General features: G+C 52.6%; 2 protein-coding genes across 2 annotated transcripts in view; both read right to left on the bottom strand.

Annotated features, from left to right (window-relative positions):
* Positions 1-7,699: 7,699 nt before the first annotated feature.
* Positions 7,700-15,245, bottom strand: LOC134759386 (uncharacterized). Its single transcript, XM_063719046.1, has 4 exons — positions 14,695-15,245; positions 14,410-14,507; positions 12,502-14,163; positions 7,700-8,089 (listed from the first exon to the last, which is right to left on the bottom strand). The coding sequence occupies exons 1-3, from the start codon at positions 15,243-15,245 to the stop codon at positions 13,712-13,714; spliced, it is 1,101 nt and encodes a 366-aa protein (XP_063575116.1). The 3' UTR covers positions 7,700-8,089; positions 12,502-13,711.
* LOC129051030 (envoplakin-like protein) overlaps positions 15,180-25,047 on the bottom strand; it is a 32,576-nt gene continuing 22,708 nt past the window's right edge. Inside the window, 11 exon segments of the mRNA XM_063718052.1 lie at positions 15,180-15,309; positions 15,774-15,899; positions 17,625-17,720; positions 17,838-17,945; positions 18,031-18,144; positions 18,146-18,192; positions 18,362-18,400; positions 18,588-18,713; positions 19,469-19,596; positions 19,677-19,831; positions 20,195-20,294. Coding sequence (XP_063574122.1) covers positions 15,879-15,899; positions 17,625-17,720; positions 17,838-17,945; positions 18,031-18,144; positions 18,146-18,192; positions 18,362-18,400; positions 18,588-18,713; positions 19,469-19,596; positions 19,677-19,831; positions 20,195-20,257 — 897 coding nt within the window. The 5' untranslated portion in view covers positions 20,258-20,294 and the 3' untranslated portion in view covers positions 15,180-15,309; positions 15,774-15,878.

The raw sequence follows: 25,047 nt of genomic DNA, 5'->3' as shown, positions 1-25,047 counted from the left end.
ATATTACATGGTGACAGGCAAGACAGAATGAGTGCCAAGTGAAAGGGGATACCCCTTATAAAACCATCAGATCATGTGAGACTTATTCATTACCACAAGAACAGTGTGGGGGAAACTGCCTCCATGATTCAATTATCTCCCACTGGCTCCTCCCACAACACTTGGGAATTATGGCAGCCACAGTTGAAGATGAGATTTGGGTAGAAACACAGTCAACCCATATCACACTTGTTTTGGGCATTTACCATGAATGGAGCTTGCAGGGCTGTAAGTTGTTTTGGGTGAGTCAGTGAGTAAGTAATGAATGAATGGGAAGCCTAGGACATTACTGTATGTATACTATTGTGGACTTTATAAACACTCTACACTTAGGACACACTAAATTTATTGAATATATTTTTGTTCCTTCAATAATAAATCTTAGCTTACTATAACTTTCTTACTTTATAATCCTTTAAATATTCTTAAACTTTTTGACTCTTTTGTAATAACACTTGGCTTAAAACACCAAACAACAGTGTGCAGCTATCCAAAAATACTTTCTGTATGTCCTGACTGTACAAGCTTTTTTTCTATTAAAAATTTCTTTTTTTTACTTTTTAAACTTTTTTGTTAAAAACTAAGACCCAAACATACACATTAGCCTAGGCCTACATATCTTGATGACAACCATCGCGATGTCACTAGGCGATAGGAACTTTTCAGCTTCATTATATTCTTATGGCACCACTGTCGTATATGTGGTCCATAGTTAACCACAACATTGTTATATGGAGAATTATGATAATTTAAACCTTTGAAGAATTTAGTTTTATGTCTATACTAGTCCCAATGTGATCACTAACCTTGAAAGGAATTTGAGCTATGTTTTATCCTTTTTAAATTATGAGATACAATACACATAGAAAAATCCACAAAACAGAAATATACAGCTCAGTGATTTATTACAAAGTGGAACACCTGTGTAGGTATCACCCAGGTAAAGAAAGAGTATTACTAGTAACCCAATAGCCTCTCTCTTTTTCTTTGCCTTTCAGTCATTCTAGAGTAATCAGTATCACAATTATTATAATCATAACTCTTGCTTTTCTTCAACCACCAACTTGACTTCTGTTTCCATAAATGACTTTTGCCTGTTGTTGTTTTGTTTTGTTTTGTTTTTCTTTTTTTTTGAGGCAGAGTCTCGCTCTGTTGCCCAGGCTGGAGTGCAGAGGCACAATCTTGACTCACTACAAGCTCCGCCTCCTGGGTTCATGACATTCTCCCGCCTCAGCCTCCCGAGTAGCTGGGACTACTGGCACCTGCCATTGCACCCGGCTAATTTTTTGTATTTTTAGTAGAGGTGGGGTTTCACCATTCACAGGATGGTCTCGATCTCCTGACCTTAGGTGATACCACCTGCCTCGGCCTCCCAAAGTGCTGGGATTATAGGCAGAGCCACCACGCCCGCCCTGTTTCAGCCTATTTTTTATGTGTCTTTTTATTGAGGAATAATCAATATAAAATAAACCCCTGATATTTAAAGTGCCCAATATTGTGTATTTTAAGATGTTTATACACCCTTGGATAATCACCACAATGAATCAGTGATTCCATCAGAAGAAATCGGTGACTGGTTCTGGCAGAATCCAGGGAACTCTCTCTAATATCTCGTGAAATTCTACTTGGACTCAAGTAAGAAACTGGGCTCTGGGGCTCCCAGCCACATCTTGGGATCTAAAGATGCATCGGCCTTTGCAAGGATTTTGCACATTGCGGTGCTGCAGCCTGAGAATGGGTCTATCTCGGGGTCTGCACAGGGGCAGTGGATTTCACAGTGGCTCTGAGGCTTACGCAGTGCCCCAGGCCCATGGGAAAGTGAGATACAAATCTTCCCTCTGCTCTCTAGGCCTGGTGCAGTGATCCCAGTTGGTGGCTCTGACAAATCTAGCTCAGAATGTAACTTCTGTTGTGAACACCTGATTTTCCTTGGACAAATAGTTCTGACAATATCTTATTTCAGTTCAACTAGTATATTGATCCATTGCTCATAGTTCTCATTCCATTCTTGCTTTCACAATTGGTGGACCCTGTCTTGTGCCCACAGTTCTCTGCCTCTCTCCCTGCTAGTCCAGCCTCCTGCAATGGTTCAGCTCCCAGAAGAGACTCCTACATCCACTGCCCTGGAAGAAGCAACACTATGAGTAGAATGGCAAGATTTTATCACATCGGCACTGGGGATATCTCATCACTACTCTGGGCCCATTGAAGCAATCACATACTCTCTGAACCTGAGTTTTCATTTTTGGCTCCATGTAACCCTACCTCAGCAGCTTTTGCTTTCAACATGGGGATGAGCTGAAGAAGAGGTTTGTAAATGACAAGTATCGGTCACTCTTCACCATGCAGGGGTGGCTGTGTCCTTCTGTGTCAGGCTTTGTGCCAGCAGGGCTGTGCCCCACAAGCTCTTCCAAGGTCCTCCATGTGGTCCATGTTCCCTCAGCTGGCCACATTGTCTGGAAGTTAAGGTCACCTCCTCATGCACTGGAAGAAGCAGCAGAGTCAAGTGGACAGTGTGGCTTGGCACCACCAGCTCCTATGGGAGCCCTAGATGGTAATGCCCGCTGGTCTCCAGCTTGCAGGTTTCTGATTTCGGGCTCTTGCTCTAGGGCTGGCCACTTGGGCTCCTGCAATACTCTGGGATCCTGTCTGAGGATACAGGTGATGATCACAGTCAGGATGTGGAAAGGGCTCAGTGTTAACCCAGGACACTGTCTTATGGGGACACGAGGCAAAAGCCTCCCATCTGATCCCACAGCCTGGCCTATAGACTCACTTTCATTTTGCATGACTGTCACCTGACTCAGGACATTCCTGCAGTCATTTTTTCCTCCAGGACTGATGGACTAAGGCCTTTCCATTTGTCTGTCACCTCATATCCAGTCAACCTATATACTGGGCTTTTAGGATAAAACATTCCCAGCCTGGGCATTGCCACACAGGCGGGTAGCTCAGAAGGAAAATACTCTTGGTGATTCCAGATCTCTGGGTACATGGACTTGGCATGTGTTTGTGTCCATGACTAAGGTCAGGTTTGGGGTTAGGAGTGAGAGTGGTCACTACATGGTCCAGGAAAAATGTGCTGAGGTTTCTGTTGTCAAAGATAAAATTTATACACCTTCCTGCCCTTCCCTGTACCTGAGGCAGCCTCCTGAAGCCGGCAGGTTTCTGAGATTCTCCATAAATGGAGAGGAAACATCCCATAGAATGGATGACTGGGACAAAAAGACAAGACAGGATGAGGGTACAGATGTCAGCAAGGGCTAAACAGCAGGTGTGCACTTGATCATGCCAAAGAATACTGAAATAGCTTTGAGGGTAATTCAGTGTCCTTGAGGATTAAAAACAAATTGGAGATTGAGGGCTTCAAACCCCCATTAGGTCCTTGTGCAAACAGATGCTGAATTCCAACCCACATTAAGAAAGAGGCGAAAAAGATGAGGAAAAATCTCTGAAAGACAGGAGGAGGGGATTTCTGCAGTTTCTTGATGCTTAAGAGACAGGGACCTACCAGGCACTCACCTAAAAAATCCTGCAGGGTCACAGCACAGGGAAGGAAATGTGTTGGATACATAAGATGACTTTGATGTTGAAAATACCACCTCCACCACCGATAATGGATTTCATCATTCATACTTAGGTGCATATACAACCTCTAGCAACCATAATTACCACAAAGAACAGGCATTGTGTAAACTTTTATGAGGTTCTGTGTTATAAAATAATTACACAAAATGTATAAATAATGTGGGCACTAATAAGGTGAGGTTATATGTTGCAATATCTAGGGTTCCTATTGAATTTATAGAATGTAAAACTAAATAGGTACCAATGTAAAATGATACAGTTAGAAACACTTGATTCCTGAAAAATAAAAAGTGAATGAAAAGAAATAAAGCAAAAAGCCCAAATAAGATAAAGAGAAAGGTGAACTCACACACAATATCAGCAATTATATTCAATGTAAATGTACTGATGAACCAGATAAAAATACATTTCCTTAAAATAAAGTTACTTGTGTGTTAAATTTTAAAGGATGCTAAAAATACACTATGCAAACATTTACCTGCAGAAAGCTCTTGTGGTTGTCCTGTTATCAGACCAAATAATTTTAATGAACATTATTTACATCAGGAAATGTGGGACATTTTATGTGTATAAAATGAAATATTCAACAAGAACACATAACAATTATAAAATACACATGAGTCCATGTGTGGTGGCTCACGCCTGTAATCCCAGCACTTTGGGAGGCCAAGGCAGGTGGATTGCTTGAGCTCAGGAGCTCTAGACCAGCCTGGGTAGCGTGGCAAAATTTCATCTCTAAAATGTACAGAGAAAAAAAATTAGCCAGGCACAGTGGCATATGTGTCTGTAGTCCGAGATACTTGGGAGCCTGAGGTAGGAGGATCCCTTGAGCCTGAGAGGTGGAGGTTGCAGTGAGCCAAGATAGCGCCACTGCACTCCTACCAGGGTGACAGAGTGAGATCCCATCTCAAAGAACAACAACAAACAAACAAACAAACAAACAAAACAAAAAAACACACACAAAAAAAACCAAAAAACATGTCCCTAATAATACAATCTATACAAAATATAAATTAGCAGGACTAGGGAAAAGAATCAATTCACAATTATAGTTATAAATAATGGCACACACTTTTATTGACTGAGTGAATCAGCAGAAAAAAATTGCACATAACAATATGTGAACAACCTGATAAACCAAATTCACCCACTGACACCAGGAGCCCAAACCTGAGGAGTAGTTGGCTAGTGACTATGTATTACTGAAACAATTGAATAAGTGCAAGAAGAAATAAATGAGGCATTCATTATTTCTGCCCGATTTGATGCTTCTCCTCTCTGTCCTGTGAGCAGGGGGCACTCCTGTGTCTATTCCTAATCCCGTTCTTATCTCCTCCTCTCTCTCCCCAAGACTGAGCTGCATTCTGCAGGGTGGCTCTCACACCCCGGAGTAAATGACTGACGTGAGGAGCCCTGTCTTCCAGTGCTGCTGTTTTCATCCTGCTCTGGTTTGAATGTCTCCCTTCCAAAAGGATTTATACTTAATTGCCAGTGTGATAGTACTAAGAGGTGTGGGCCTTCAAAAGGTGATAATAGTCTTGAACATGGAGACCTCATGGTTGGGATCAGGGCTCTTATACAAAGGCTGGAGGTAGCGGTGTGCTCTGTCTCTCTTCTTTCCACCATCTGCCATGTGAGGACACAGAAAGAAGACTCTTATCAGATGACAGTGCCTTGATCCTGAACTTCCCAGCCTCAAAAACTGTGAGAAGGCCAGGCGCAGTGCCTCATGCCTGTAATCCTAGTATTTGGGGAGGCTGAGGCAGAGGAATCATGAGATCAGGAGTTTGAGACCAGCCTGACCAACATGATGAAACTCTGTCTCTACTAAAAATACAAAAAATTAGCCGGGCATGGTGGTGCACACCTGTAGTCCCAGCTACTCAGGAGGCTGAGGCAGGAGAATTGCTAGAACCTGGGAGTTGGAGGTTGCAGTGAGCCGAGATCGTGCCACTGCACTCCAGCCTGGTGACAGAGCGAGACTCTGTAAAAAAAAAAAAAAAAAAAAAAGTAAACAAAACAAAACAAAAAAACCTGTGAGAAAATGAATATCTGTTCTCTATTAACTACCCAGTCTGTGGGATTTTGTCGTAGCAGCACAAAGTGGACTAAAACGTGTCTGTGTCCTACAGACCTGGATTTTACAAAAAGAATATAAAACAAATTTGCTTCTCTTCATATTGCACGTGCGCTCTCTCTCTCATCCTGCAATAACAGCAAATGAAGACAAAAACCAATCAACCCAACTGCAGCCATCAGCCTCATCCCCACTCCTCCCTCACTTTGTGTCAAGGGCCACAGTCACCCATGGGTTCTTCCTCCTGAGCCTCCTCCAGCTCCCAGGGACCAGCCCTCAGCCTCCTGACACATCCTCACCTGCTCTGCTGCCTTCAGGCTCTTTGTTGAAAATGACACCAATGATGTATTTCTAAAGTGTCTGTTTCATCCATCCTGTCTCCTGTCTACAACCCCAGAGAATGAACCAATCCATTCTTTGTGGAAGGAGCTGCTCAGGCCTCTGCTCCCAGAGCCCTCTGCATTCTCCCCTCACTGCAGCCTCCTCACATTGGACGGTCCTCATATTCCTTACATGCCCTTCTTCTAGTAACTAAGAAATCCTTATGGAAAAGCTCTTTGTTAATATCAGTAACTCAGGACAGAGTGAGTGTGTGACCCATGGATGCTGTGGACCGACGGGGACCAGGCTCTCAGGTGACTCCACTCACATGATTCCCACTGAGAGACTGCGATCTAACCAGTGAGCAGCAGGGGGCACTGTGAGTCTGCCTCAGGGTCTGCACAGAGGGAACCCACAGCTGGGCCACCCCCAGACTCCCCAGGGCAGAGTCTCCTGCCCACAGAACCGTGGAAGGTCCCAGCAGCTTCTTCCTCCCTGGTCCTTCCCATGGGGCCAATTCTGAGTCTCACACATTAGTCGTCTCCGTACCAAGAACCAAGCTCAGACTGCAGCTGCTTCTCAGGGTGGGGCCGCGGTCACCAGGAAGACAAACAAATGTGTAGGAACAGCCCCTCCTCTGTCAGGCCAGTGAAGAAGATAAAAGCAGCCTCAGGTGACAGAGCTGAGACTGGTGTGTCAGCTGTGCCCACCATGGCCTGGACATCTCTTCTCCTTGTGCTTCTCTCCCACTGCACAGGTGAGGCCAGTTTTCTGGGACCTGGGGCAGCCCCCAGCCTGTGTCAGCATCTCTGGCTTTGAGCCCCAAGGAGTTTAACACTTAACAGCTCCATCACCAAAGTGTGTCTGTGTTTGCAGGTTCCATCTCCCAGCCTGTGCTGACTCAGCCACCCTCCCTCTCCACATCCCCGGGAGCATCTGCCAGACTCACCTGCACCCTGAGCTGTGACCTCAATGTCAGTGGGAAAAAATTGTATACTGGTACCAGCAGAAGTCAGGGAGCAACCCCCAGTATCTCCTGAGCTCCTACTCAGACTCAGTTAAGCACCAGGGCTCTGGAGTCTCCAGATGCTTCTGTGGATCCAAAGATGCCTCAACTAATGACCAATGTCTCCATCTCTAGATTCTCATGTCTGAGGAGAGGTGAGAATCTATAGATGGAGACATTAGTCATTCCAGTCAATGAGAAAAGTGACTTTGGCCTGAACCTAAGGTCATCGGATCAGGGAAGGGGCCAGGAGGAGCTCCTTGAAGGGAGGCTGCAGAGCTTGAGAGGTAGGTTGAGGCAGATCAGCATGATGGCCCCCCAAGAAGGGCTCACAGAGTCACTGAAAGACTGACATGGCAGGGACAAGCTCACATGGGCCTTCGGTTAGTGACCCTCCAGTTGCAATGAGAATAAAATGGAGAAGATCTGGGACAGGGAGAGAGGCTGGGGGTGCTGATGCCATCCTGGCGAGATGGTGGTGGGTGGTTCTAGGTTGGTTAGAGTGGGGATGAAGAGCATAAAGCAGCTTTGTGATGTCTTTATGTTACAGGAAGACATAAGAGGACTTGGACTTTGTGCATGAACAATATAGATGCTTCCAGGCTGACTCCCATGTTTCTGGCTGAGAATTTGGATAGTGACTATAGTCCAAAGAAACAAAGAACATTGAAATCATACTTTATTTTATTTTTAACTCACCAATTAGGAAGGTAGATATTTGTATGTTTTTTCTTTATTCGCTCAATAATTTTTTTAATAGTTAAAAAAATTACTTAGAAACTACTAGGTGTCTATATTCTCTAGGGTTTTGTCTCCTGTCCTGATATCTTTTTTTCCTCTGGGTTCAGGAGTCACTTCCCAGGTTGTGGTTACACAGGAACTTCCACTGTCCACACCTCCTAGAGGGACAGTGACATTCACCTATGGCTCCAAAATTGGGGCTGTCATCAGGGCATCTCATGACAGCTGGGTCCAACAGAACATCTGTGAATGTCTTCGGGGTCAATGGTGGATACAAGCAATCAGGTCCTGGGACCCCTGCACAATCTACTGGTTCTCTGCATAAAGAAAAAACCACCCTGATTATAAAGGGGGACAGAACAAAAATGAAGCCCAGTATTACATGATCAGTCAGTGGCATCTGCAACATCAGCACAGGGACAAATACAGGTGGGAAGCTAGACTCTAACACCTTGGATCAAGCCTCAGTCCTGTGCTTCTGAAGCACATTTTTTGCTTTTGAAGGCTAGTTTCCAACTACTGCAGACTCAGGTCGTTAGTTCCTCAGGCCCCCAGTGGATCACCACAATCACTTTTTCTATCAATCATGGCAGTCATTTCAGATTAAAGGTACGCTTCCTCCTACTTAAGTTATAGGTAACACTGTGACATATTTGGTGACTTCAATTTAAAAGACTAAGGTAGAGGATGGGAGAGATATGAGGCTTCAGAAACATTTCAGCAGATGGAAAGCAGGCTACAGAGTGATTCATTTCCAATATGATTTGATTGATTAAAAAATCTGAAATTAAATACATACAAAGGGGAATGTATCTCATTTCTCCTGATGCTGACAAAGTTAAAAAATAAGGAAAAAACAAGAAAACAAAAGTAAGTACTATTTCAGATCTATTGACAAAACTCTAGAAAGTCTTATAATATCCAGAATATCTAGGATACAGTAAAAAATTAACTTTCCATATGAAGAACCAGAGGAACACAACTTAAATAAGAAAAGACAATCAACAGACACCAATACTGAAATAATTTAGGTGCTGACATTATGTAACTGAGATTATTTAAGCAGCAATTATACAATCCCTTCAGTGAGCAATTTTAGACATTATTTTTTGAAGTTTTATTTTAGGCTCAGGGGTACATGTGCAGGGATGTTACATAGGTAAACATGGGTCACAAGGAACATTCTTGAAACAAGTGGAAAAGAAGTAAATCCCAGAAAAGAAAAAGAGGTCACAAAAACAAACCAAATTAAAATTAGAGAACTGAAAAATACAATAAATTAAATTAAAAACAATAGTCTGGAGAGACTCTGGAACAGGTAACAGCAAAATTAAAAATCAAGCATTAGAGGAATTATTTACCATAGAGAAGTACAAACAATAGTCATCTAATCCCAGCAAGGGGCGCTGTGGATCTTCTCAGAGGTGAGTAAGGCCTGAAATTAACTCCCAGGGCTCTCATTTATGGCTCCCGGGCCCATACTCACTGGCTTGAGTTGGGGGTCAGGGCAGGTGCTTTCTACCAAAGGGCAAATTCAGAGCTCCCAGCAGCCCAGCCTCCCTGACAGAGCGGCTGCTCCCTGGCTGAGCACTCAGAACCCATGGAGCTGGTGGTTTTGGTAAAGAACCCATAGTTGCGTAATGCTCCACCCAAACACACATCTTCACCCAGGGAGCTGATGAAGAGCTAGAGGAACTGTCCAAGAGTCCAGCAGTGGCTGAGGGTCCTGGGGATCTTTGGAAAGTCCACACCGTGGCCTGGATGCTTCTCCTCCACCTCTGCTTTCTCCTCAATCTATGTCTGGGTTCATGGAGATTTCAGAGACAGGCCTTTGGAGGTATCCCTCTGCTTCTCTTCCTCATTCCTAACATGTATCTGTGTTTGTTTCTTGGTTCAGTTCTCAGGCTGTGGTGACTCAGGAGCCCTCACTGACTGTGTCCCAAAGAGAGACACTCATTCTCATGTGTGGCTCTGGTCAGCCAGGAGGAAGGAGGAGGGAGCAGCTCCAGGTGCCCTGGAAGGAGGTGCTGCACTGTCCTTGCTGGGTTTTTTGCTCTGCTGCCCCCAGTGGAGGCTCCTCAGGGAGGAAGAGCTCCAGGACTGCCCTGTAAACCACACAGGGAGCTGGGCAGGTGAGTCCAGGGGGAGGAGGGCTGTGTGGAAACCTGAGACTCAGGTACTTAGTGGCATGGACCCTGTCCAGCTCTGTCCTTTTTGGGGAGGACAAAATGGGCACTGGAAGGGACAGCATACATGGGTGCATCTGGGCCTTGGGCAGCAGGGGACACTGAGGCCTGTGCTGTGGATCTTAGCTGGGAGACCCGCCCCTGGCCCTGCGCTGGAGTTCACTGCCCCCACCCACTGGGGCCAGCAGCTGTGTCCTCACAGGTCCCTGTGGAGCCACAAAACAGCCCCACCTAAGTCCACACCCCCAGGGTCAGCTTTCCAGGCAGAGGTAAGGGGCAGGTCCCATGGTGGGGTTTAGACAGCCCAGAGGAGGAGACTTGTTTGCATGAAGTGTCCCCCCTTGGCCTGGGCTGCTGGAGGTAGTAGGAGGGACTTGGGCAGCTCAGGCCCAGCTGAGGATCCTCAGGATGCAGAGCTGTGTGGGGGTACCCACCACGGCCTGGGATTCTCCCCTTCTCCCTCTTCTTATTTACTACGCAGGTGGCTGGGGCCAGGCATCAGGGCTGTAGATAAAAGGACCAAGGATTGTGCATGTGTCTGTACCCACCGTCCTGCCTCTGTCACCCTGTGTTCGTCCTAATGTCCGGGACCCAGGGCCCAATCCGTGCTGACTTAGCCATCTGCAGCACCCGAGTCTGTGGGGAGACGAACACCAGCACCTGCGCTGGAAGCAGCAGCAACGCTGGGCAAGGGCATGGTCCTGATACCAGAAGTTCCCAGTGGGGTCTCCAAACTCCTCATCTATGACAGCCGTCGTCGGCCCACAGCAGGTGAACACTGCCTTCCTGAGCATTTCTGGGCTCCTCATCCCAAGGATGAAGCTGATTATCCCTGCTCAGCTTGGGACCGGGACATCAAGCTCATGCAGTGCTGCAGGCACTGTGAGACTAAAACATGTGGCACACGCAGTGAGATGTTCTCCCTGTGCAGCCCCCAGCCCTCGGCCAAGTCAGCGGCTTAGCCCCGGTGGGTTCTTTCTTTCTCTTTTTTGTTTTTTTGTTCAAAGTTTAGAGATTTAGACCCACCGCAGTGAATATGGTCTAGAAACTGTGTCTCCTTCCTCTCAATTCTACCCACACATCCAGCCCTGACAGGAACACATTGTCATATTGTCTCATATTAAGAAATATTTCTCAATACCAGGGTCAGGCTGCCCTGAGAATCTGATGGCTCAGGACAGAACCAAAGACAGAGTCCACTGTCCACAGAGTGACCCAGGATAGTTTATTCCCAGAGGTCTGAACACCTACTGTGTGCCAGCTTCAAGTCAAGGGGCTCAGGACACAAGATGAACAAAACAGGAAGGCTCATTGTTCTTCTTGGCCAAGCGTTAGCCAAGAAGCTTACATCATCTGGTAGAATAGATAAGACTAACAAGCATATATGTCAATGCAATTAGAGAAAATTACCTGTGAGGAGAGAAGCGCTCGGTGGGCAGGGGGTAGGGGAGAGGAGCCATTAGAGGGTTAGACTGGGATGACACAAGATCTGACTTCAGTTTGTGCAGAAAAGTTTAGATTTCTCAGAGAAGATGGACAAGGAATTGAGAAGTGTGAAGGCTGTGGGACCAGCCTGGGTCACTGGAGAGAATGGTGGGATTCAGCATGTGTTTGGGGGAGGGAAAAGGGACTGAAGCCTGGGTGAGGAGAGAGGGCTCAAGGCTGGCTGCCTTAGGACCAGGATGGGGCATACTGAGCCTCCTGCTGGGAAGCCTTCATGGGCAAGGGGAGTTGGGGAGGCCCTAAGCTCATCGCCACAATGGAAACATTGAAAACTGCCTCCTAGCATCATTCAAAGGTGTCACAGGAACTTTTCCTTTTAGATGGCAAAAGCAGAATCTCCCTCTGAGACTTAATCTGAGATGTCCCTTCTCCATGTCCTTTCCTGTCCCCTGGCTGAATTCCCATGGGAACAAAATACCTCTGCTGTCCTGGGAATCACATTTGGATACAAACCCTCCAGAATGATTAAGACCTGGAGTCCCTGACCTACTGATCAGGAATCCTGGCCTTCAGGACAACTTGTCTAGATCACTCACACCGTCTCCCCTGACACCATCATAGTGACTGGGAGTGGACAGTCAGATTGGTTGGATAGTGCATGGCCTGTCCCTGGAGCTGCAGCTGGTGTTAGTCATATGCTAACCATGTGGCTGGGTGATTTGTGGTCCTGACAGGAGAGGAAAACAACAGGTTTGCCTAAGTGGCCCAGTATGTGTATCACTGTGGCCCACACCTGCCCCCTTAGCTCATGATGAGCGTTGTCCTGTGGATGCTGGGACATGGGAAGGGACACAGGCCAGGCTGTTTCTATCACAGAAAGTTACAGTTCTGGCTTCACGACCTTTCCAATAGTCCTTCAACAGCAACCAGGTCAAGACACAGCCGCTCCCATGTATAAAACATCAATCTGAAATTCAGGCAGTCTTGTGAAACAAGGGAAAAAATACCCTTGTGATGGCCTTCTCATCCCAGAGGGGAAAGAAAGGAAAAGAAGTTCAAGGAGTTATGAGAGTGGCCACTGTCCACCATCATCTGGGTACCTGTCCTCCACTTGCCCGTTCCTCAGGTGAAGACCAGGTTCACAGGCCAGCACCTGCACCTCTTCCTGTGTCCACGTGCTCCACATGGGGGCTCTTCCTCCTCCCATTCCAAGACGACTGCTCCCCCAGGTCACCTCTGTGTCGTTGCTGAGAGTCCTGGTCACAGGGATCTGGGTCAGTGTCAGCCTGACTCTGATTCAGCTGGGTGACCGCCCCTTCAGGACACAAAACCAATTACTGGAGCCCTGAGTGAACTCCCCTGGATTTCCCACACCCTGAACTCCCATTCTGTGTTCTCCTAGAATGTTCTGCCTCTACCCAATAATGTCATGTTACGTTCTCAGACCTGCAGCCATTTATGTCCCCAGTTTCTACACTGTCTCATGTTCTCACCCCATTTCACGGCTCATTTTCTAGTAATCATCCGATGACTCCAAACGTTCCTCTACAGCTCACTGTCCCATGAGCTGGGCAACATGGCAAAACCCCATCTCCACCAAAAAAATTAGCTGGCTCAGTGTTGCACCTGTGGTCCCAACTACTTGGGAGGCTGAGGTGGGAGGATCACTCAAGCCTGGGAGGTGGAGGTTGCAGTGAGCTGAGATTATACCACTGCACACCACTGCACTCCAGCCTGGGTGACAAAGTGAGACCCCATCTCAAGAAACAGACCAGGCGCGTGGGTCACGCCTGTAATCCCAGCACTCAGGGAGGCCAAGATGGGTGGATCACTTGAGGTCAGGAGTTCGACATCAGCCTGGCCAACATGGTGAAACCCCGTCTCTACTAAAAATACAAAAATTAGTTGGGCATGGTGGTGTGCACCTGTAATCCCAGCTACTCCGGAGGTTAAGGCAGGAGAATTGCTTGAACCTGGGGGGCAGAAGTTGCAGTGAGCCGAGATCGCGCCACTGCACTCCAGCCTGGGTGATGCAGAGAGACTTTGTCTCAAGAAAATAAAACAAACTAGTTTGGAAAGATAACCCAGACTGTGGCCCGATGTGGGTTTCACTTTGAGCACTTTTGGGAGTGTTGAGTCCTCGTGGCAGAGAGCTTGCTGTTCTTGGGTAAGGAGTTTACACAATGCTGCAACCTCCCCAGGAAGGCTCCCCCTTGCAGCCAGGGGACATCTCTTCCTCAGATTCTCCAGGCTTCCTTGCTATTTCAGGAGCTTTGCCAGAATACCTCCTGGGGGTGTTGACATTGGGCCCTACTGGAACCTTCCTGAATGATCAGGTGAGCTGGGCATTATTACGTCTGCTTCAAGGATGAGGAAACCAAAGCCCAGAAAGTTATCTAGTCTAAGATCACAGAGCTGGTCAGTGGAGGAGCCAGGAGGGGAATAAGCTTGTCTGAGCCCGGGTCTGTCCACACCCTTCTCCACCTCTGTCCCAGCCACTGCTCCTGCACTTGCCTCACCTCCCTCAAGTGTGAGCACCAGGGCCGGGCCGCTTCTCATCCCAGCCGCCCCTTTCCGCTGCTTACCCACCTCGTGGCTGTGGATGTGGCCCCCCAGGTCCTCCAGGGGTGTGGTGCGGCTCAGCTGGGTCGGCGCCCAGGCCAGCACCTGCCTCTCTATCTGTCCCAGGTCTCCATCCAGCCGGGTCATCTGTGTCAGGAGCTTCTGGGCCTGTGGGTTGGCCAGGGCCGAGCCAGATGGAGCTGGGGGCAGAGGTGTTGGTGGAGGGCCCAGGGCCTATCTCCAGACTGCCAGATGCCCCCACCAGATGCCCACAGAGGGTCCTGTTGGGGTAGGGTGGAGGGGATGGGCAGGGCCACCCCAGAGATGAAATCCCCAGAGTGATGGTCCCTAACCCAAGGCGACCTCTGCCCATCACAGACCAGTCGGAAGTCAGAATCTACTCCTTCTAGCCCCACAGCCACCCCTCCCCGGGCCACCCTGGGTACCCTGCTGGCTGGGCCGAACAGACTCCGCAGCGCTGGCCTTCAGGCGGCTCTGGACTGTGGCCCATTTCTGCTTCAGGGCCTGCAGCTCCGAGGCCAGCCTAGAACGAAGAGGGGATCAGAGAAAGAGGTCCTCACTCTGCCTCTCTCCCTCCCCAGCCCCAGTAGACGCAGCTTCAGGTGGAGGCCGGCCTTTCAGCAGGGGTCTGCCGGGCCATAGGCTTGGACAGCGCAGGGCCGGCCTGCTCTGCCTACAGCCTGCCCCTGAGTATCCCTCCACAGACCTACCGGGAGGCACTGGCCACGGCATCAGGGTCTGGTGCTGGGATGCAGAAGCAGGCGGTGGGAGCATACTTGTTCTCCCCACCAGGGCCTCGCATGACCCAGGTGTGCGGGTCAGTGTTATCTATCAGCTTATACCACTCACCCCGCAGCAGCTGCACCTGGGGGCACAGAAAGGGAGCGGCTCCTGCGGGCTCAGGGGCAGGGGTCCAAGGCCAGGGCAGAGTAGGGGCTGGGGACAGAGACAGATGGGGACAGCAGCTGGAACAGGGACAAGAGTAGGGTGGGAGGTGCTGGGGTAGAAAAGAGGCAGGACAGGACTTGGAGAGAGGAGGGTCTGGGTCAAGGGAAGGAGTAGGGCAAAAGTGGGTGCAGGAGACAGCTGGGGATGGAGCAGGGATGGGCTTGGGCAGGGGCAGGGGATGGGCTGGGTGGGGCTGGATGGTGGCAGGGGTGAGGTGGGGGAGTTCGCACTTCTCCTGAGTCCCAGTCACAGATGCTGTCCACGTGCAGGGGCTGCTGAGGCAGGCTTCTTTGCTGTGGCAGAGGGACCACATCCTGGCTTCGCCGCTGCAGGTCCCCAGTGGCCCTCTCAGTGACGGCCAGCTGTTTCTCCTCTGCCTGCCGGGGGCCCAGGCAGAGGGGACTCAGGCCAGGCTGCATTGGAGGCTGGCCACACCATACCTGTCCTTCAAAAGGACTAGAGGCTGGCCTTCATGAAGGCAGGGGTCTCTAAATCAGCAAAGTAAAAGGAGCCCCTCTCTGGGGGCCTAGGATCCTGGGATCTGCTAGTTGCAGGGAGGGGGATGGCACAGCATCACCCAGGCCTCTGAGCAGAAGCTAGACAGGCCTCAGAGCTCTCCCAGGCTGCCCTTGTCCCACTGCAAATGAGGAAACTGATGTCCAGAGGTGGGAGGAGCTTGCTGGTACCTGGCCAGCCTCCTGCTAAAGCAGACCCCTCGCCAGCACCCAGGCCAGGGCTTGGGACAGGACTAGGTACCGAGGCAGAAGGGTTGAGGCCCAGAAAGATGGACAGGACCAATTCGCAGAAGTCGGGTGCAGATGGCCTGGTGGGGCTGTCTCACCTCCAGCTGTTGCAGCAGCTCTGTGGGGGTGCCAGGGGGGCCCCCAGGTGCAGGGCTGGACTTGGCATCCAAGTTGGAGTTGAGCTTCTCCAGGGTCTGGCTGACTCAGTCGGCCTCTTCCTGGAACTGATTTCACTGGGTGGTCGAGGGCAGAGCCTGGGGCAACCTGCTGCCCATTGACTCTACAAACCAGCTGAACTTAAGCCAGCTAAACCTAAGCCAGCTAAACACAAAGCAGCTAAACCTAAACCAGGTAAACCTAAACCAGCTAAACTTAAACCAGCTAAATCTAAACCTGCTAAACACAAACCACCTAAACCGAAACCAGCTAAACCTAAACCAGCCAAACACAAACCAGATAAACCGAAACCAGCTAAACCTAAACCAGCTAAACACAAAGCAGCTAAACCTAAACCAGAAAAACCTAAACCAGGTAAACCTAAACCAGCTAAACTTAAACCAGCTAAATCTAAACCTGCTAAACACAAACCACCTAAACCGAAACCAGCTAAACCTAAACCAGCCAAACACAAACCAGATAAACCTAAACCAGCTAAACACAAACCAGATAAACCTAAACCAGCTAAACTTAAACCAGCTAAACCTAAACTGTCACTCTCTGCTACTCTGGTCGGTCTTTCTTTTTCCTACACAGGCGGCAGGGCCTTTTATCACTGGTGTGCTCTTGCAAATGGGCTCTTATTCGTGCACTGAACTTAATTTTTTTAAGTGGGTCATAAAACACTTGGTCTTTGTCCTTCCTGCACAAATGAAGGGCACCGTCACCTGCCTCCCTCCAGCACCTGAAGTCTTTCTTGCTGGGACAGAGGGTATTGGAGCTGCACTTGTCCCAGCCCGGGAGAAGAAGCTGTGCTTTAAAGAAGCATTCCAGGTGCTTTTACGGAATTTTTGTCAGTGTGTGATCACAGTCTTGTGGTTCTATAGGAAAATGTATGAAACATTATCTGCCCCCAAATCCCAGTTGTATATTATATCAGGGTTTCTCAACCATTTTTTTCATTATTATTCTCCTAAAGAGCCTTTTAAGAAATCTTTTCTTTTTTCCCCCCACCTCATCCCCATAAAATTTTATTTATTTATTTATTTTGATAGAGATTTATCTGTTTGTATAGAGACAAGATCTTGCTATGTTGCCCAGGCTGGTCTGGAACTACTGGGGTCAAGCAATTCTCCTGGCTTGGCCTCCCAAAGTGCTGGAATTACAGGTGTGAGCCACCACACCTGGCCCCCATGAAATTTTTATACCACAGATATGCTGTATACAGCTTAAGTGCTGTATGTGGATCTGTACTTCATGCATAAAAAGAGTTATTTTTCTGCCATTAAGAACCGATTTTCACCCCCCCCCGGGAACCGCTTCACCCTGTTGAGAATGTGCCCATGTCTTTCCTTCCCTCTGGGACCGAGTGGCTACCACACAGCTCTATTTTATTTTATTTTTGAGGTGGAGTCTCTCTTTGTCACCCAGGCTGGAATGCAGTGGACCAATCTCGGCCCACTGCAACCTCCACCTCCTGGGTTCAAGCGATTCTCCTGCCTCAGCCTCCTGAGTAGCTGGGATTACAGGCGTGCGCCACCACGTCTGGCTAATTTTGATATTTTTAGTAGAGACGGGGTTTCACCATGTTGGCCAGGCTGATCTCGAACTCCTGACCTCAAGTGATCCGCCAGCTTCGGCCTCCCAAAGTGCTGGGATTACAGGTGTGAGCCACCGCGCCCTGCCAGCTCTGTCTAGTTGAGAGGTGCAGTGCCTCTACTGTGGGCAGGTGTGCTGTGGGACCTCCCGCCCCTGCCGCCCCTGCCGCCCCTGCCGCCTGCCCCAGGGCTCACCTGGCTGTAGTCCTCCAGGTGCTGCAGCTGGGTCTCCTGGCAGATGCACAGGTTCAGGAAGTTCTGCCACTCCATCTTCAGGGCCTCCTGGTGGGCCTGGGTACGGCAGCACGGAGCCCTCCGACCACGCCCCGCTCCCCCCACGTCCACCCCACCTCCCCCTCTTCTCCACCCACCACGTCCCTTCTCACTCTTGCCCTGTCCCCAGCGCACCTGAATGGGCCCCACCGCGGGGTGCCGCAGCTCCACCATGCGCTCGCCGTCGTCCTCCAGCTGGTTTAAGCTCTGCTCCTGGCTCAGCAGCTCGTGCTGCTTGAAGTGCTGGGGGCGAGTCGGGTGGGGAGCGGCGGTGAGGACCAGGATGGCCCTGGCCGCCCCCGCCTGGCCCCAACCTCTGCCAGCCGACCTCGTATTTCCGCCGCACGCCCGCAGGGTCGGCCATGAGGTCGCTCCAGTCCTGCTGCAGGATGCGGCGCTGCTGCTCCGCCAGGGCGCTCAGCTGCCGCGTGCAGCCCTGCAGGTGCGTGCACAGGCTGCCTAGGCTCTGCCCGCGCCACGACACCGCCTTCTGTGCTCAGGACCCGCCGCCAGCAGCAGGGTGGGGAGAGAGAAAGGGGGGCAAAAGGCGCCATTGGGCCGCGCTCAGGAACACTGGCCCCGGGCAGGGTCCAGGCAGGGTCCGGGCCGCCACCCAGGCCCACCCGCAGCCACCCTGCCCGACCCTCCCTCCTGCTCACCAGTAGGTCTCGGTATTGGCTCCGGATGGTGGCTGCATCCTGCCTCGACCAAGGGGAGAAACAAGCCCGTGAGAGGTGAGGTGCAGGGAGACGGCCCCCTAAGATCTGGGCCAGCCATCCCCAACCCACCCCTATCCCCAGGGCCCAGCCGATCTAGCTCCGGCTCTGACTGGAGAAACAGGTGCTGGGGCTGGCCCCGGATGTGACATCCTGCCGGCTCACCCACCGGCCCCACGAGGCTCCGCAGCTGCTGTCCATAGGCGTCGATCTCCTTCTGCAGGATGTTGAGCTCGGCGATCTGTTGCTCCAGCTCCGCCATGCCGGGCCCGTACTGGCCTGCGCAGACCTGCTTCTGCAGGAGAGCCGGCGGCTCAGTCACCACAGGACCGCGGTGGGGAGCCAGAGAACCCACGAGCCTCCCACTCGGAGAAGTGGACTTGGTCATTTGGGCAGAGCGTGGACGAGCCTGGGAGCAGCCCGGGTGCACGCCCTGAAGCTCACCCAGGGGCGAGGCCATTCTGCAGTGGCCCCTGAGTCCTACAGGTTCCCAGACGCTGCTGGGCTCAGCCTCTGAGAAGTCTCCAGCTCCATCCTGCCTTGTCTGTGAGCCAGCCTCAGTGCTTCCTGCCTGGACACCTCCAGCCAAGCTCCAGGGCCCTCAGAACGCCCTGCTCCACCCGGGCCCTTCCCCACTGTCCCTCTGTTGTCATGATGACACCCCTTCTGTGTGGCATCAAAGCACAACTCCTCACCCAGGGATCAGAATGCCCCATGACCTGGCTCTGCCCACCTGCCCAGAAATCCCCATTTCCCGTCGAACCCTAGGCTTCCTCCTGGCAGGAACCTTTGCTCCTTCTTTCTGGAATTGTCCTCTCCTCACTACTTCACCCTGGCCCAACCGAGCCCTCTCACCCCTCTGAAGTCTCTTCATGTGCCTCCTCCTGCAGGAAGTCTTCCCTGACTGCACTGTCTGCTCTGCTGTCTCCCTGCCCAGACCCCTGAGCCACCCCTACACCCTGACTGTTCAAGCCTACAGTCAGGCCCTGGGTTAAATTCAGTTCCTTATCGCCCTCTGATCACACTGGGGTGTGACTTTGAGCTCCTGACCTGTTTCTGCTCCAGCACGTGTGCCCAGTCGATCCTGGGTCCCATGTCGGGGCGGCAGCACCATCTTCTCGTACAGGGCACGGTACTCGGCCCACTCCTGGGTTACCCGCTCGTGCAGCTGCTCGATGCTGTCAAGAAGGTGGCCGGCAGGTCAGGCTGGGCCTGGGTCTTCCCCAGGGACCCCCAGCCCTGCCGCAGCCCCACTCACTCCTTCTCAATCTCCTCAGTCTGTGGGTGCTTGAGCCGCCGGGCCTTGTCCACGTCCAGGAAGAGGTCCTTGAGCAGCACCTCGGCCTCCTTCAGGCTGTGGCCTATCTCCTGCTGGTGCTGCAGGGCCTGGCTCTGCTCATTGTTCAGCTGGTCCTGTGGGCAGGGGATGGGCAGACTCGCCAGGGCCCAGAGCCCCCACACCCCTGATGCCCATCACTGTGGGCCTGAGCCCCACCTTTGGGACCACAGCTATGCTGGCCAACCTCAAGGCCCACGCCAGGCACAGGGTCAGGCCCAGGGCGTCCGTGGGGCAGGTGACAGGACACGGGAGCCCAGCAAAGAAGGAAGCTGAGCCCCCTCTCCCACCGTGTGTTAGGGGACGGGCGGTGCAGGACAAAGGTCATCTGTCCCATCTTCACCATCACCAGGGGGCACTCAGGGAGTGCCAGGCCTGATGATGGGCCTCCCATGCCACCCAGCCTGCCTACACCATGCCAACTGCTGCCGGGGCCTCACCTGCTGCAGCCTCTTCTGCGTCTCCAGGATGTCCCGCTCCACCTGGTCGGTGCTGGCTTGCATGTGGCAGATGAGCAGGGCCAGCTCCCGGGTGGCAGGCCTGGTGGGTGGAGGGGACAGTGGGCAGCTCGGTGGAAGAGGCCCCTCTGTGCCCCATCCAGGTGGCGTCCTCTGCCCTCCCTCCACCCCATCCTGCCCCCACAGCCTAGCTCACTGCCCTGACTTTGGGGTCTCTCTCTGCAGGAGGCTCTGTGAGCTAGAACTGGTTGGGGGTGTTAGCACTGCCCCACCACATGAGGGGTCAAAAGGTGAGGGTCTCAGGTCTCTCTGGTGCTGCGGGGGGGGGGGGGGGGAAGGCGGCCTCGGTGTCCCAGCCTCAGCCAGCTGTGCTGGCAGTGAGTTCCTGACCCCACCCAGCTGCCTGCCACCTCCTCCCCGAGAGCCAGTGAATCAGCAGCTCAGCCACTAGTACCTGAGCCAGCCTGGCTGGGCCCTGGGAGGGGCAGTTGGGTTGGCTGGAGCAGGGAGGCAGCAGCATGTCCCCCACCCCCACCTCCTCCCACTCCAGCCCTGTGTTCCCCTATACCTCCTCCACCCCGGGGAGCTTTGCCAGGATGCTGGCTTCAGTAGCCGTCTAGAGGAGCCTCACACTGTCGGAGCCGGGGAGCGGGGGCAGGCGCAAGAGACTGCTGGGCACCCTAACATTCTCCAGAGTTGAGGGTTCAAAGCCCAGATTGGGCCCTGACTTGCTCTGAGTCACATGGTCAGGGACGGAGGGGAAACCTTGCTTCCACCCCAGGGCTTTTTCTGTGCATTCGCCCTGCAGCCTCCATAGAGCACCTGCTGTGTGCATGCAGTCACTCTGTGGAGGTCACGAGGTCAAGCAGACCTAAAAGAGGGCAGATTGGTCCAAGCCTCATGAGCACAGTGCCTTATGGGGGATCATTATCCTGGGGCAGGGGAAGCCTTGAACTGGGTCAAAGGATGCCCCCCCACTCCCCCCAAGCAAAGGGACAGTGCTGGTGAAGGCACAGCAGTCTGGAAGAACTCTGTGGCCAGGACAGCCTGGTTTCATCTTTCTCCATCATTAATGCTGTGTGACCTTGGACAAGTTACTCAACCTCTCTGTGCCTGAGGTTCCTCGCTCGTAAAGCGGGATTTTAATAAAAATATCTATGCCTTAGGGCTATTGTGAGCATTAATTGAATTTATCCGTCTGAAACATCCAGTGCAGGCCTGGTGCAGGGTCGGCACCCAGCACGTGTTAGTTTTTATCCCACTAGAGGGCTAGTGCCTTGAAGGCAGGGGCCTGTTGGTTCTGTCTACAGCAACATCTCCAGTGCCTAGAACAGTCCTGGCATGCAGTAAGTGCTCAGTAAGTTCATGTCAAACGAGTGGATCGCCCGTGAGGTGATGCAGAGCCAACAGGGCCCTGAGGACCGAGCTGCCCCATGCCAGGAGCGCACTGCTGGGGAACCTGCTTGGACAGTGGGAGATGCAGGTGCTGGGCCCCAGGTGCTCCTGCTCAGGTCCCGCCTCCTGGGATGGCTGCTCCCACCGGGAGCTGCATGCTCCACCCTGGGTGGGGCTCAGGTGCCCCAGGGAGGACAGGTCACTCAGCGAGAGTGTTAGCTGAGAGTCTTAACCACTGTCTTTCCCATCCGCCCAGACGCCCAGCCTCGGTGTCTGTTGGTGCCTTGATCCCTATCGGGGTAATGGGCACCCCCACTCCCACACCAGCCTTTCATCCCTGAGCTTATCTCGACACCCTGGACCCAGGCGGGCTGCCGCCTCCTCTGCAGACGAGCTGAAGCCAGTGAGTGGGAAGAGCACCACCCAGTCCATCCACAGAGAGCTGGGGCTGGGTGCCAGAGAACCGGGTGGTCCAAGGGAGGCCCAGTGCCCCCTGCACCACACCCACTGGAAAAGAAGCCCCAGCTCTATTTTGTTTTGTTTTAACAGACAGGGTCTTGCTCTGTCACCCAGGCTAGAGTGCAGTGGAGTGATCACAGCTCACTGCAGCCTCGACTTCCCGGGCTCAAGTGATCCTCTCACCTCAGCCTCCCAAGTAGCTCTGACTACAGGCATGCACCACTACATCCAGATAATTTTTGTATATTTTTTATGGAGACGGGATTTCGTCATGTTGCCCAGGCTGGTCTCCAACTCCTGGGCTCAAGTGATCCACCCGCCTCGGCTTCCCAAAGTGGTAGGATTGCAGGCGTGAGGTATTGCACCAGGATTTTTTTTTTTTTTTTAAAGACAGAGTCTCAGTCTGTCACCCAGGTGGGAGCACAGTGGTGTGATCATGGCTCACTGCAGCCTCAAACTCCTGGGCTCAAGCAATAGGCACGAGCCACCATGCCTGGCTAGTTTTTACTTTTATTTTTTTATAGAAACAAGATCTCCCTATGTTGCCCAGGCTGGTCTCGAACTCCTGGGCTCAAGGAATCCTCCCACATTGGCCTCCTGAAGTTCGGGGATTATAGGCATGAGCTACCGTGCCCGGCCATGAACCCCTAACTCTTCAATACAACAAGGCCCTGGGTGAGAATTCTGGGGAGGGCTCTGGCTTAGACAGGAGGCAGCACAGCCCCTGCGTCCCTACCCCAGGGATCCCACCCCGCCCCCTCAGTCCTCATGCCCTGCACCCAGGCTCCAGGGGTCATCCCAGCCAAGTAGAGCCTTGGGACAGAGCTGCAGTCAGGCAGCCAGGCTCTCCTGTCTCCCAGCCTCTGGCAGAGGAGGGCATCGGTGCAGGCTCCTGTCCAGCCCTTCTCCCGCTGAGTGGCCTCAATCCGTGGCCCGCAGGCCCCCTTAGAGGATGTAGGGAGCCCCAGGCCACCCCCTGCCTCCTGCCAGGGCTGAAGTTCGGCCTGGGCCTGCGGCTCCCAAGGCAGGGAGAGAGTCCACCCCTGGGCCCTTTGGCCTCGGGACACCAAATGCCAGCACGGGGCTGGTCCTGGGCTCTGGGCCGCCGCCAGGTGGCTCAAGGACCTGGGCCTGGCACCACCCCCACCCCAGCTCCCCGGCTCCCCATCCCCCAGTCCCACTCACCAGCTATGCTTGCTGGGAGAGCCTTTGGGGGACCCCTTGGCTGGGAAGCCCCTGGGGGACCCCTTCCCCTGGGAGCCTTTTCTCAGTCCCTTGAACATGGTTGTAAAGGCAGGTGCTGGCTCAGGCTGGGCTTGGATGGCGAAGGAGGGCAGGAGGGCAGGTGGGAGGCAGTGGGCGTCCTTGCTGGCTGGTCAGCTAAGTCTGGCAAGGTAGGGCGGCTGGGCACTGGGGAAGGGAGTTTCTGGGAGGCCCCTCCTTGCAGGTGAGGCAGCAGGCAGCCAGGCCTCAGGCTTGCCGTGCATGCACCCACAACGACCACACTCATGCCTGCTCTTGCATAACTAGTCTGGGAGGAAAGGGCACACAGCCTTGAGGGCAGGGCCGAGCCTGCCTGACTCCCACAGAAGGTTTGGACTTGTTACACCCACATGCCCAGGGGAGCGCGGCGGCGATCACACCCAGATAGGGAAGGAGCTGGGCCAGGACAGACAGGGCTGGAGACAGACGTGCACATGCAGGCGCAGGCTCGGCGGAGAGGCCCCAGCCCCGGAGCTCAGGATTAATAAACACCTCCAGCCAGCTCAGAGGCCCTGCTGCCAGGCAGGCCCCCACTCACAGCTCTCAATCCCCCAGGAGAGGAGGGGGTGTACTGCCAGCCCAGGGCCTGGCTCTCTGTTCTCCACTGACGTGATGGGGCAGCCAGGGGACGTTCACTCCAGACAACTGGCACAAGGTCCATTTTTTTTTTTTTTAAGAGACAAAGTCTCGCTCTGTCACCCAGGCTGGAGCGCAATGGCATGATCTTGGCTCACTGCAACCTCTGCCTCCCGGGTTCAAGCGATTCTCCCGCCTCAGCCTCCCGAGTAGCTGGGATTATAGGTGCCCATCACCACGCCCAGAAAATTTTTGTATTTTTAGCAGAGAAGGGGATTCACCATGTTGGCCAGGCTGGTCTCGAACTCCTGACCTCAAGTGATCCACCCGCCTTGGCCTCCCAAAGTGCTGGGATTACAGGCATAAGCCACCGCACCCGGCCCCATTTTATAAAGTGTGCACAGTGCAGCAGCACCAGGGCTGGCTTCAGGTGCCACTAAGCCTGGGCTCTGGCTGAGGCCCGGGAGCCTGATGCACTTGGCTTTTCCTACCTGCCTCTTGCCCCACCCGGAAATGGCCCCTGGTGGCTTTTATGAAGTCAGATTGAGTGGCAGACAGTGATGCCAGCTTATTAGTCTTTTCCTCACACTGGGGACCAGGGCTGCTGCCTTTTCCTTCTGTGGTGACCCTGAGCATCTTCAAGAAAGGGGTGATGGCATCTCCCTTTCCAGGCGCTCATTTCACTGTCCCAGCGTAACAGGCCCCTTCTGCGGAGGTGGCGTCGCTTTCCAGGTCATTCCTGAAATCCCCGTGGTTTTAGTGGAAGGAGGGCTTGAGGGGGAGCCAGGGGATGGAACAGGCTGACTGGGTGACATCACCTGGTCATCCTGGCAGGCCTCGCTGAGGACAAAACACAGCCTGGCAGGAGAGAAAGGTCCCAGCAGACGGGGGAGACCAGGGACCGACGCCTGATACTGGCCTCAGGCCCCCATGAGATAGAAAAGGCCTGCGCCCTTTTTGGCTGAATCTCGTGGGAAGCCCCTGAACTTGGCTGTGGAGAGGGGATGCAGGAAACCCCCATTCCTAGAGGTGGAGGAGCTGACAGGGGCAGTGGGGGTGGGGAGGGCAGCGGTGGCCCCTGACAGCAATGAGGAAAAGTGGCCTCCAGTGTCCTCAGCTCCCGGCCCATGTCTTCAGTGAGA

Source organism: Pongo abelii, chromosome 19 (genome assembly GCF_028885655.2).
Source record: "Pongo abelii isolate AG06213 chromosome 19, NHGRI_mPonAbe1-v2.0_pri, whole genome shotgun sequence".
NCBI lineage: Eukaryota > Metazoa > Chordata > Mammalia > Primates > Hominidae > Pongo > Pongo abelii.
This window is presented reverse-complemented; position numbering and strand designations above follow the sequence as displayed.